General features: G+C 59.4%; 2 protein-coding genes across 2 annotated transcripts in view; both read right to left on the bottom strand.

The window, feature by feature from the left end:
- Positions 1–8024: 8024 nt before the first annotated feature.
- On the bottom strand, positions 8025–10522 carry NRN1L (neuritin 1 like). Its single transcript, XM_068166558.1, has 3 exons — positions 10431–10522; positions 8540–8699; positions 8025–8463 (listed from the first exon to the last, which is right to left on the bottom strand). The coding sequence occupies exons 1-3, from the start codon at positions 10486–10488 to the stop codon at positions 8190–8192; spliced, it is 492 nt and encodes a 163-aa protein (XP_068022659.1). The 5' UTR covers positions 10489–10522; the 3' UTR covers positions 8025–8189.
- A 429-nt stretch (positions 10523–10951) lies between these two features.
- EDC4 (enhancer of mRNA decapping 4) overlaps positions 10952–12831 on the bottom strand; it is a 48206-nt gene continuing 46326 nt past the window's right edge. Inside the window, exon 29 of the mRNA XM_068166550.1 lies at positions 10952–11822. Within this exon, the coding sequence (XP_068022651.1) occupies positions 11630–11822 (193 nt within the window). The 3' untranslated portion in view covers positions 10952–11629. The remainder of the gene's footprint in view (positions 11823–12831) is intronic.

Genomic DNA, 12831 nt, shown 5'->3' with positions numbered 1-12831 from the left:
TGGAGATCCTCCGAGAGCCACCGCAGCTCCACGGGACCCGGCACCCCACTCCTCTCTGTGGGTCCCAGAAGACCCCCCAGGCTCCAGGAGCCCTCTCCATTCCATAGGCTCTGGAATCCCTGCAGCCCCTCGAGAACCTCCCTCAGCCCTGTGGGCTCCACGGGCTCCGGCAGGCCCTGGGCTCTCACTTCAGCACTGCAGGCCTCCTTCAGCTCTGCGGCCGCAGGCTGAGCAGAAGGCCCCGTGGCGGTCACGCTGTGCTTGCTCCTTGCGCTCCTGCCCCTCAGGGCTGGAGGCTGACCACTGCTGACCACGTGCTGACCACTGACCACGGGCGGGCGACTCTTTGCCTCCCTTTCAGAGCCTGGCCCAAAGAGAGCAGAGCAGCACCTGGGGGACTGCTCCTACCAGGCAGCCTTGACGGGTCCGCAGGGCTCTGGAGGAACATTCCCTCTGCAGGAGAATTCACCCCGAAGCATCTGCCCCTTCCCTTGGCAGGGAGCCCTGGTCCCTGTGGGCTAGCTCCTGCGCTCACACAATGACCAGGCACGTTCCTGTCGCCTTTGTTGTTGGGTCTTTTTCCCCCTCCCAGCTGTTAAGTGCTGCAAGTCCCACAGAGCTTGCTTGGTAGCTGGTGGTGGAGTTTCTTCCTCAGCCTTCAAGCCACATTTCAGCTCTAGGTGACCTGAAGGCAGTGAAATCACAGTATCACAGTATCACAACTTAGGTTGGAAAGGACCTCGAGGATCATCGAGTCCAACCTATCAACACAGACCCCATGACTAGACCATGGCACCAAGTGCCACGTCCAATCTCCTCTTGAACACCTCCAGGGATGGTGACTCCACCACCTCCCTGGGCAGCACATCCCAATGACGAACGACTCGCTCGGTGAAGAACTTTCTCCTCACCTCGAGTCTAAACCTCCCCTGGCGCAGCTTGAGACTGTGTCCCCTTGTTCTGGTGCTGGTTGCCTGGGCAAGGGATGCCAGCTGGGAGAGATGCTGGCGGCATGTCTTCCTCGGGGGAAGGCACCTGGGACGCTGCTGGGCTGGCTTTGCAGCCTGGCTGCGGCAGCACTCCCGTGCGTCTCGGGTGGAGAGGGGCTCTCGGCACGCTCCCACCCAGGCTATTAGCAGTAGCTGGTTGGACTGCAGCGCTCCCAGCTCCTCAGCCGCAAAGAGCGCCTGCTGAGTCCCACCGCAGGTAAGCCTCACTACTGCCACCAGTGCCGCGCCTCAGAGTGCATGGGAGGAAGGGCAGCGTGGGACAGGTGGGAGAAGGAGCTGCTGGGGCTGCGCTAGGCAGATGCAGTGAGTTGTACCCCTTCCTCCACGGGAAATGAAGCAGTTCTTGTCCCACACAGCAGTGGTGCTGCTGGGACATAGTCAGCCCTGTCAGCCCTCTTCCCCCCACCGTTTTTTTTCCTCTCTTTCTGGAGACGTTTCCATGACCACACATCCCCTGCACTGTCCCTGGGAGGTGGCTCAAGCTGTGCCCAACGTGCACCATGTTGCCTGTGGCCCTGTTGAAGTCAATCCCATTAATTTAGGCTGTTTCTTAGTCATCCAGCTTGGTGCCAGCATGTGGATGCGTGGGCAGCACTGGGCTGCCTCACCTTGGCCGTGGCTGCTTGGGCAGGAAAAAACACTCCACAAGGATGGGCTCCCCTCAGAGGCTTGCATCTCCCATTAGTTGCTTCTTCACAGCTTTGTTTCCTGGCTGGCTCACGAGGAGCTCCAGTGGGGCAGCTCCAGGTCCATCAGCACTGCACACAACTGTGCAAGAGCCAACAGGTACTGTACTCCTGGGGCAGAACATGGACCTCTGCCATCAGAGAAGCTCCTCCATGTCATGCTCATGCTGTGGTAGTGCTCCTAGTCCCAGCAGAGCCAGAAGAACATCACACCAGATATTAACATGAAGCCAGCACATCTGCCCTGTCAGCTGCCCAAGGATGAGGCCTGGAAGGACCTGCAGCTTGCCTCAGGAGGTCTGAGGAAGTGTGAAACCTAGCATGCAGCTTGAGAGCAGGCAGAGATCTTGGAGAACCTCCATGATCCACTGCCTGCTGGCTTGGGCACCTGCTCTGAGTCTGGGGTCAGTGTCAGTCAAAAAGCTCTTACTCAGCCTAGAGTCACTGCTCCAGCAAGAAATGTTCCATGGCCAGGGTCTTGCTGGTGGGGACACCAGCTGAGGGAGCACCAGGAAGGCTCTGCAGCCTCTTGCTCCTCTTGTCAAAAGGCTATTTTCTTTCTGCTGAGCCCCAAGGTGGAGAATCCTCCTCCCTTGGAGATGCACCCCTGGAGACAGCCTTGAGCAGTCTCCAGCTCTGGGGTGAACTCTGCTTGGAGCAGGAGCTCAGATAATAGACTTCTGGAGTTCCCTTTGCACTCAACACCCATCTGAATCCAGAGCCTTGCTGAAGCCCAAGGAGCTGTAATTTCTGTGGAGTGATGAAAAGGACCAGCACCACCTCCAGCACCCCCAGCCTGCCTGAGACATTGCTGCCTGCCCAGGGCATAGGTAGTTTGGGGAGCCCAGGCCTCCTGCTGTGCTGAGCCTTAGGAAGGTCATAGGAACACAGAATTATGGAATGGTTTGGGTGGGAAGGGATATTTCAAGGCCACCCAGCCCAACCCCTGCAGCCAGCAGGGACATCTGCAGCCAGAGCACATTGCTCACAGCCACAACCAGCCTGCCCTGCAGTGGTGCCAGCCATGGGGCAGCTCCCACCTCTCTGGCAGCCTGGGCCAGGCTCTCCCCACCCTCAGTGTCAAACATTTCTCCCTTCTCTCCACCCTAGACATGAGGTCACAGAGCAGAAGGCTGTCCATCACCTGCCCTCCAGGAGACACACAGTGAAGCAGGAAACTGGATGTCGCCTGAGCCGCCTCCCCACCTCAGGTGGCAGTGAGCCTGTGTCTCACTGGCCTTGCCAGGCCAGAGCTCAGGGGTGTCCTGGTGAGGCTCAGCAGAGGTCGGAGGGAGAGGATGTTCAATTAAAGCTGCTTAGAGAAGAAATCCAACTTCCATCTGCCTCCCTGGGGGGACACCAGCCCCAGGCCGAGCGCGGTCGGGCAGCCAGGCTGCGGCCCAGTGCGGTCCCTGCCGCAGAGGTGACTCCAGCTCAGCTGTCCCTGCTGCGTCCAATCCCTGGGGATTGAGGTTGCCCCTTGGTGCTTCCTGATGGCTGGGCAGAAATCCCCACGGGAGCTCAGATGGCAGCTAGCCCTGTGACACTGTGTCCTCCAGGCCACTCCTGCTCCTGGAGCTGGGGCGCGGGCTGCTCTGCCTGGCCAGGCTGCTGCCTGGGTGTGCTTCTCCATAGGGACACCAGCCGGGAATGGTGGCCCTGGGGACAATGGGAGGGAAAGGAGCCAGCACAGCTTCAGCCTCTTCTGTTGGAGAAACCCAAGTTTGTCCCCATGGGGGAGTTGGTCCTTGGCTGATACCTTCACCAGGAGGAATTTTGCCCAGGCAAAGAGATGAAGGATTCAGGCATGGCATGGCTGGGAGGTTGCCCCTCGTGTCACTGTGCCTTGTGTGCCATCCCCCTCACACAGCTCCCCAGAACAGTGTCACCAACTGCTGCCAGCTGCTCGGGCACCTCCCTGGTTCCTTCTCACCACTGCAAAAAGCAAATCCAAACTTCAGCCCAGCCTTGCCCAGCCTCCATCCCCTCGGGTTTTAATAGCTCAGGTTTGTGTCTCGGCAAAGAGAGAGGAGATAATGTCCGCAGAGCTCTTAATCTGCCGCCCAAAGAATAGCAGAGAGCAAATTAGGATCCACTCCAATTAATTTGCCTTGATGGGCAGAGCCTGGAGAGCAGCCACAGCTGGGGATTAGGAACAAAGGCGGTGCTGCAAAGTAGGTCGCTGCGGTTTCGTAACCCCACAAGAGGGCTCTGCCCGGCACCGTGGGGGCTCCGAGGCGCCCGGGGCCACCACTCCCTGTCCCCCGCACAGGTTCAGCCTGATTTCAGCCTGGGAAGTTGCTTCAAGATCCAGGAGCAGCTGTTCAGTTTAGGAGAAGAGACAAGGACGCTGTCCCTTCCTGTGGTGGGAAGGAGTCCTCCCTCCAAGGACATTGAGGGGCTGGAGAAGGTCCAGAGAAGGGCAACAAAACTGGGGAAGGGTCTGGAGAAGGGGGATGGGGAGGAGCAGCTGAGGGAGCTGGGTGGGTTTGATGTGGAGAAGAGGAGGCTGAGGGGAGACCTCATTGCTCTCTGCAGCTCCCTGAAAGGAGGCTGGAGCCAGCTGGGGTTTGGTCTCTCCTCTAGTGACAGGACAAGAGGAAACAGCCTCAAGCTGTGCCAGGGGAGGTCTTCAAAGCCAGGTTGGAGTCTAGTTGAGAAGCATCCCTGCCTATGGTGGGGAGGTTGGAGTAGATGATCTCTAAGGTTCCTTCCAACCTGAGCCATTCTGTGATTAGGACAACTTTCTTCACCAGAAGGGTTCTCAGGCACTGGCCCAGGCTGCCCAGGGATGTGGTGGAGTCACCATTCCTGGAGGGGTTTAAAAGATGTTTGGATGAGGAGCTCAGGGCCATGGTCTAACAGCTGTGCACAGGGAGATGTTAGGTCATAGTTGGACTCGATGATCTCCAGGTCTCTTCCAACCAGATGATTCTATTCCAGGCCCTAACATCCTGTGATCCTGTGGCTGCAGGACCATTCCAAACCCTTGCCACAAAGCCTTGAACCCAGCAGCGGTGGGTGGCCATCAGCTGCTTGTCCCAGTTTTGGAACACCCCAAGAGCTTTCCCAGGGATTTGTGTCACATCCTTGCTGTCACACAGCCACTCTTGGCCTCAAGGAGGAGGGTTAGGGCAGTGTGGGGACGGTGGGTTTGGGGCAGTGTTCTGCTATAGCCACTTGCGCCAAACAGCAGTCGCCTGCAGCCCCACCTTAGCCCCTCACCCCCAGACCCTAGCCCTGGCTCCCACAGGCTGTGCAGTGACACACTCTGGTCTCACCTATGTGGACCAGCCACAGGATGTGGTGGCATAGCCAAGGGTGCAGGCCATGTGTGGTGATGTGCTGGTGTACAGGGCACATGTGACACAGCCAAGGGTGTGAGGCACTTGGTGACTCCTGAGGCGTGGGACACACAGGGTCAGGCACCAGCACGTGGGGTAGGTGGCTGTGAGCACTCCCAGCTGGGAAGCTGGGTGCATGCCAACAGCACCATCACAGTGGCTTTAGTGCCCTTCAACACCCCAAGCCCACTAGTGCCAGCTCACAGAGGTGCTGGCAGGCTCTGCATGGTCACTGCCTGGCTGGTGCTGATCCTCTTAGGCAGCGCCCAGCCACAGCTCTAATTCACCCTTAAAGACAGCTCTGGGGGGCAGGGACCGATTATCTCAGTGCCCAGCCTGGGCAGGGGCAGCTGCTGGCCAAGAAGAGCAGGAGCTGTGCTTACCACATGTCCTGTGGGGCACCTGGGGTCCCCCCACATGGCCGAGGGAGCAGCAGCAGCCACTCTGCCCCCTGGGGATGCTCCTTGGCACAGTGCTCCAGGTGGCACTTGCCAGCTCTGGATGCTGGCTGGGGACCTCAGCAGCCAAGCCGCCAGGGCTCAGGCACTGCCCCTCGCAGGAAGAGGCAGTGCAGTGAAGCAGGCCCTTGCTTGCCCCAGCATGAGGGTAGTGAGTGCCCAACTTCTCCCTTGCAGCTGAAGGCTTGCAGCCATGCAAAGGTGTCCCCAGGTCAAACCCACAGCCAGGGCTCATGAGCAGCCACAGGTATGTTTTGGGGACAGCCTTGGAGTCACCCCAGGAACCAAGGGCACTGCAGGACTGGCTACTCATGCAGCTTCTTTTTCTCCTCACTGCTGCCCACAGCTGAGTCTTGCCTGGCCTGTGGCATGGTGGCACCTGTGCTGGCCACAGGATGCTGGCATCAAGGTGCTGTTGACCTCTGCAGCAGGAGGGTTTCCCACTCACCAGCCAGACCTGCCTGCTGGTGGGGGCCTCAGGGCCATGCCAGTGAGGGGCTGTTGATCTGAGCAGTAGCTAGGGTGTCCCTCTTGCAGTTTCAATGTCCCTTTAGGTGACAGGCAGGAGGAGATGGCTGCTCCATTCTGGTGAGGTCACTTCACCAAGCCATGCTTAGGGAAGCTGTTTGCCATGATGAATTTTAGAGTGCTAGGAGATGAAACTCTGCAGTACAACAGCAGGAGGGATGGTAACAACAGCCACAAGCCCAACCAAGCTGACCCCAGCACATCATCTTGGGTCAAGTCTAGCAAGTCTCACTGGGACCTGGTTGAGAGCTTCTGTTCCATTCTTTCACCTCTGTCACCTCAGCTCAAAACACTTCTCTCTTCCCTGCAAACCCTCATTTTCTTCATGGCCATCATAGGTCAGGTGCTGCTCCCCACTGTCCTCCAGTGGGGTGGTGGGAGGTGGCCAGGGAGCTGGAAAGGCACTGAAGTGGTGCTGTGCCAGGTCCTCACTGTGGTGGTGACATCACCAAACTGTGCCACCTTGATGCAGCCAGGCGCTCATGGGGACCTGGGCAACACAGCAGGCAGCCCCAGCTTGATCCTGCACACAGAGAGGCAGTGCACATGCCTTGTGCCCTGGAAGCTGCCACAACACGTCCCATGTCCTTGGCTATGCCACCATGTGTCATAGAGCCATAGAATCAATAAGGTTGGAAAAGACCTCAAAGATCATCAAGTCCAACCTGTCACCCAACACCTCATGACTACTAAACCATGGCACCAAGTGCCACATCCAATCCCTTCTTGAACACCTCCAGGGATGGGGACTCCACCACCTCCCTGGGCAGCACATCCCAATGGCCAACAACTCTCTCTGGGAAGAACTTTCTCCTCACCTCGAGCCTAAACCTCCCCTGGTGCAGCTTGAGACTGTGTCCTCTTGTTCTGGTGCTGGCTGCCTGGGAGAAGAGACCAACCCCTTCCTGGCTACAACCTCCCTGCAGGCAGTTGTAGAGAGCAAGAAGGTCTCCCCTGAGCCTCCTCTTCTCCAGGCTAAACAACCCCAGCTCCCTCAGCCTCTCCTCACAGAGCTGTGCTTGAGGCCTCTCCCCAGCTCTGTTGCCCTTCTCTGGACACATTCAAGAGTCTCAATGTCCTTCTTAAACAGAGGGGCCCAGAACTGGACACAGGACTCAAGGTGTTTGGCCTAACCAGTGCTGAGCACAGGGCACAATGACTTCCATGCTCCTGCTGGCCACACTATTCTTGATACAGGCCAGGATGCCCTTGGCCTTCTTGGCCAGCTGGGCACACTGCTGGCTCATGTTCAGCTGCTGTCCACCAGCACCCCCAGGTCCCTTTCTGCCTGGCTGCTCTCAGCCACTCTGACCCCAGCCTGTAGCACTGCCTGGGGTTGTTGTGGCCAAACTGCAGCACCCAGCACTTAGACTTGTTGAATGCCATCCTGTTGGCCTCTGCCCATCTGTCCAGCCTGGCAAGGTCCCTCTGGAGAGCCCTTCTACCCTCTAACAGATCAATACCTGCTCCCAACTTGGTGTCATCTGCAAACTTGCTGATGGTGGACTCCATCCCCTCCTCCAGATCATCAATAAAGATCTTGAACAGGATGGGGCCCAGCACTGATCCCTGGGGAACACCACTAGTAACTGGCCTGCAGCTGGCTGTGGCACCATTCACCACCACTCTCTGGGCTCAGCCTCCAGCCAGTTCCTAACCCAGCACAGAGTGCTGCTGTCCAAGCCAGGGGCTGACAGCTTGGCCAGGAGTTTGCTGTGGGAGACAGTGTCAAAGGTGTGCTGCATGCTTAAAGGGAATGTCCTTTGTACCCAGACCCCAGAAGCCACTGCCAGGCAGCAGCAGGGTGGTGGAATCGCCAGCACAACGCCCTCAGGGCTGTCATGGTTCCATGGGCTGCCAAGAGTGGCCACGGGCAATGTGCTGGGGTGGGACAGAGCCACAGCACCCTGCTCCAGAGAGCATCTCCTCTCCCCTCCCTGGAGCAAACGTGGTGCTTGGGAGGGGCGCAATTGGCTTCCCACGGCAGAGAGCCAGAAGAAGTGTAAAAGTGTCTTTTAATATAAATATAAATTCATCTGGAGGGCTGCAGGAAAGGCTGATGCCCTGCAAGGGATGCCCAGGGGGAGGTGGACATGGTGGGGACCACGGGCACCTGTGCCAGGCCAGAGCTGGGGGAGCGAGCTGGGCGCCCGGCGGGCAGGGCTAGAGCCAAGGCAGCAGCAGCGGCAGGACCAGCAGGGCGAGCAGCCGGCGGCGCAGGGGTGCGGCCGAGCCCCGCAGCGTAGCCTGGTTGGTCTCGGCGGGCGGTGAGCCGCGGGCGCTGGCCAGGCGGCTGCGGGCGCTGCACAGCTCCTGCAGGTTGCCCTGAAACTGGATCTTGCGGGACTCCTGCCGTAGCGACTCCCAGATGGCCGCGGCATCTTCGGGGCAGCTCGACAGCGCCTCGCTGGCGCAGGCGTGGAAGTCGTCCCAGGACCTGGGGAGAGGGGCGGGAGCTGGGGGTACCGCCGGTGGCACCACCCCGGCAGCTCCCCCAGGGAGGGGACACTCACCTGCAGATGTTGTCCAGCTCCTGAGCCTCTTCGCCCCCCTCTTCCCGCTGCTGCCGGACGCTCTGGGCCATGCTCTCCCCCAGGCTGAGGAGGCAGCTGGCGAAGCCCTTGTAGATGGTGTCACACTTCCCTGCCATGCTGACGGGCTCCTGGCTCACGACTGCGAGGCAGAGACAGAGTTGGGACTCCGTGCACCGGCTGTTAGTCATCAGCCGCCCGGCCCGGGGCAGCTGGCACCAGGCAGGGGTGACACTGGGCTCTGAAAGGTGGTGTGGGGCTGGCAGCCTGTTCTGCACCCACAATGAAGCCTGGTATCTTCCCATGAGGCTCGTGGAGTGAACCTCCACTCCTGGCCCAGAGGAGTGGTGCACGGTGTGACACCCCCAACAGTGTTGCCACGGAGCACAGGGCAGGGGCAGCAGTGTGGCAGACAGACACGCAGACACTTCTCCCCATCGCTCCAGGGACAGCCCAGTCCCTGGAGCCATCTGTCCTGGCCCTGATCCCCTGGCAGCACAGATTAATCCCTGACCACAACGGGGAAAAAACAAAGGCAAAGGCTCATCGAGCTGGGGTGGGGGAGAGAGGGGAGCTGGGGCAAGGAGAGAGAAAGGGGAAGAGGCAAGCCATGGGAGGTGTGGGACTTGTGGGAGGGCTGTGGGTGTACTCCCTGGCGCTGTCCGTGTTAAGGAGATACTAAAACAAGCGTGAGGAGAGTCCCAAAGGGGGTCCCCTGCTGGGAAGCAGCCGAAAATTGCCCAGGGGTTGCTGAGGCAGCCAGGATGTCTCCAGGGAGCCCTGTGCCCTGCCGCTGGCATCCCGCAGCTATGCCCCTGGAACAAGGCCCTGGGCAAGGCGACTGTGGCCAAGGCTAGCAGCAGGGTGAGTCCAGAGCCTGGTGGAACACAGAGGGTGTTCAGGGAGAGAAAGCCCCAGGGCTGCTCCGAGGCAAGGACTGGACTCACGCCAACCACGTGGGTCACAAACACCTTAGGTGTCAACGGGGAAAGGGGAATCTGCTGCTCCTCATTCGAGCCGGCTCGACAAGGGCATCTGCCAGCAGCCCAGGGACACACCAGCTAGAAGGGCCAGCAGATGCCTTCCCCCGGCTGGCTGATCCCTGCTGCGGGCTGGGTTTTGGCCTCCTGGGCTCCTGTAATGTCCAGCATGAACCCTCCCCTCCACTCAGCTCCCTCAGCATAAAGCTGGACAGGTCAGGTGAGGCAGGAGAAACCAGGAAGGGAAATCATCTCTGCTACCCCACTGCAAGTCCACGGGGAAAAGTCCTGCGCCTGGCTCCGCTGGGAAGGGAGTCCCAGAGGCCACCAGGAAGGGAGGTTCCCAGGGTGCTGCGGAGCATCCCTGGCTCCAAGGTGTTCCAGTAGTCGTCCTGTTTCTGGGGAAGAGCCTGAATTATCCACCCTCCAAGGCTGAAAACTGCCCCAGGCTTGGTGGTCCCTGTTCTCTAGCCTGAGGAGCGCTGGGACAGGTTAGCCCTGGGTTCCTGCACCCCTTCTCCAGGACACGGGTGCCAACGGGTACCAGTGCCCGGAGCCCAATGATGTCCTCCCCCTCGGCTCTGGGAGGAGCAGATGAGCAGGCGCGATAGTCACCGTTCCCAGCGGACAGGATGCCCTTCGGGCCCCGGGTGAGGGGGGCAGACGGGGCAGGGCAGGGGGGGCAGGCAGGGCTGGTTGCATGGATTGGTCCGGGCTGGAGAGCCAGACCCGAGCACCTTTCCTGCCTGGCTTTGCTTGTTGGCCGGCAGCGGGGGTCCTGCTCCCATCCTTCAGCATCCCCCAGCCCCAACGGGAACATCCCAGGAGATCCCGACCCGCAGAAGCACGGAGCTGCCTCCGGCTCCCACCCCCTGCCCGCCCCGGGCACTCACCGAGCTGCAGGAGCAGTGGGCAGACGAGACCCAGCAGCCGCCAGCAGCCGCAGCCCATGGTGCGGACCCCACCGTGTGCTCCGCGCTCCGTCGCCCCCGGCAGCCCCAGCCCGGCCGCACCGCCCCCGGCCCGCCCCAACCCCGCCCGGGCGGGTGGAGGAGCCCCACGGGGCCGGACTTCGGGCCCAGGAGGGAGGAGCAGAAGGGAATTGGTCTTTTCGCTGTGTGAAGCGGAACGGTGGCTCCTGCCTGGGGGAGCAGACAACCACCAGCACCGGCACCAGCACCAAGGGAGCCCCCGGCCTCCCGTGGGAAGGAAAAGCAGCTGCACACTGCTGGACTTGCCCAGCAAAGCTCAGGCACAGACTCTAGGGCAGAGCTGGAAAGAGAAAGGGCAGCCAGCCCCTCAGCTCCAAGGCTGAAGGTGGCCCCTCCAAGATGCTTCATGGCCTTCAGGACTGCTTCCAGGCCAAGCTTTCCCACCGCAGGCCAAGAGAAAGAGGGCCCCGTTTTAGTTTTGTTTTTCCTCAAAAAGTTGTTTATTGAATTGTTCTTAATGTTATTCCAAAAACCCAAACCAAAACAACCAACAAAACAAACCCTCAGAATCTAGATAAAAAGAAAAGCCCTGGTGTAAAACCCAAACTCAACATCTGACCCATGAACATGCTCCAAAACACAACAGAACCAATGGCCCCTGGGGTGCCTGCCCCTGACAGCCCCCAGCACCTCCCCAGACCTGCCCACAGCCTGACCAGTGTGGGCTGGGAGGTGATGACACCACAGAGCCTTCCCAGCTAACTCCCCGTGCCAGGGAGGAGGAGCTGGAGTCCTTGACCAAAGTATGGCTGCTGGGTTCTGATCAAGGAGGAGGCATGGGAGCAGCCCCCGTGCTGGGGGCTGAGCGAGCACCTCCCTGCTCCTTTGCTCACTGACAGGGGGAGAAAGCCACTGGCAGCTGCTGGGCTCAGGGACAGAGGGGCAGGTGCAGGACACAGCCCTCCATTGAGACTGCTGAGGAACATCAGCCAGGGGAGCGCTCGGGGACTCTGGAACTATACACAGGGTGGCCTTGGAGACATCACACACAGCTGGATCGGGTTCCTGGCAAGAGCTCTTACCACACACGGCTCGTGGTTAGTAACTAACTGGAGCTGCTGGGGAGCTCCCACACAGCCCCCCACGGGAGCCAGGGTCTCCTAGGTCATGCCAGGGGTGACCAGGCCCTGCAGCATGATCATGAGGCGCCGTGCAGGCTTGCTCAGCGTGTTGTGGGGTTCCACCTGCAGGAACTGGAACAGCTTCTGCCGCACCTGGCTCATGACAGACCCCATGTGGTCTCGGGTGATGGGGTCACTGTGGTCCAGGTGCATCACCGCTTCCTCCAAGTAACTGAAGGGGAGAGAGCAGGGTTAGAGCCAACCCAAACATTGGATCCCAACTGAATTTCAGTCATTTCAGTACTGAAGGTGCACAGCTCTGCTCCCCCAGCCACCCAAGCTCAGCACAGGGCATTTGCTGCTGCTGACTGCAGCAGAGTCCCCCCAGCCCCTCTGCAGCATGCAGGGGCCGCCTCAGAATATGCTGCAGAGCCCAGCTGAACAGGACATCCCTGCAGAGCTGGAGGTAGCACTTGGCCACAGGCTTGGTTGCAGCTCTGTAGGGGCCTTCTTTGATGTTTTTATAGCATGAGGCAGAATTAGAATCACAGAATAGCCTGGGACCATCCAGCCCCACCATGGCCCCAAGTGCCATGGACACATGGTTCTGGAAGACCTCCAGGCATGGGGACTCCACCACCCCCTGGGCAGCCTGTGCCAATCCCTGACCACTCTTGCAGCAAAGAAATTTTTCCTCATCTCCAACCTAAGCCTCCCCTGGCACAATTTAAGGCCATTTCCTCTCCTTCTAACACCTGAGACTAGGGAGAAGAGCCCAACCCCACATCACTGCAGCCTCTTCTCAGGAGGAAGGAAACATCCTCAGCAGTGAGGCTTACTCCACATAGGGGGATGCTGAAGGCCTCCCAATGAGTCTGTCCAGGAAGGGCTGGGGCAGAGGAATTTTACCACTGAGCCTTTCTGATGTTCAAACAAACCATGAGTGTAGGACACCATGGCAATTGCAAATGGTTTTCACCAGCAGACCAGCCTCAGCTTCAGCTCCAAGTAGCAGCTCCCCACATAAAACTCTTGGCTCAGTTTTTCTAGCTTGGGAACTTGAGTTAAAAACTTGATTTGAGTCAGTTCCTCCTACTAGCCCTGATCAGAACCCTCAGGTCCAAGTTAGTTTGTGAGGGCAGGGGTTTGACTCACAGACTAAAAATGTTCATGGCAAGTCTGAGCACAGTCACTATGCTGTCACCCAAGCTTGGAACATCAGACAGATGTCCCTTCAGCAG

This window comes from Melanerpes formicivorus, unplaced genomic scaffold, assembly GCF_026170545.1.
Source record: "Melanerpes formicivorus ecotype bairdi unplaced genomic scaffold, bMelFor1.0.p_v2 SCAF_102, whole genome shotgun sequence".
NCBI classification, from domain to species: Eukaryota; Metazoa; Chordata; class Aves; order Piciformes; family Picidae; genus Melanerpes; species Melanerpes formicivorus.
Note: the sequence above shows the minus strand (reverse complement) of the source record. Positions and strands in the feature narration are given on the sequence as shown.

Bases quoted from the DNA above. Each gene is read 5' to 3' on its own strand.
- NRN1L (XM_068166558.1), bottom strand. From the start codon at position 10,488: ATGGGCTGCGGCTGCTGGCGGCTGCTGGGTCTCGTCTGCCCACTGCTC. The intron at 8,700-10,430 runs GTGAGTGCCCGG...TCTGCCTCGCAG, and splicing joins CCCACTGCTCCTGCAGCTCG to TCGTGAGCCAGGAGCCCGTC. The intron at 8,464-8,539 runs GTGAGTGTCCCC...CCCTCTCCCCAG, and splicing joins GAGCTGGACAACATCTGCAG to GTCCTGGGACGACTTCCACG.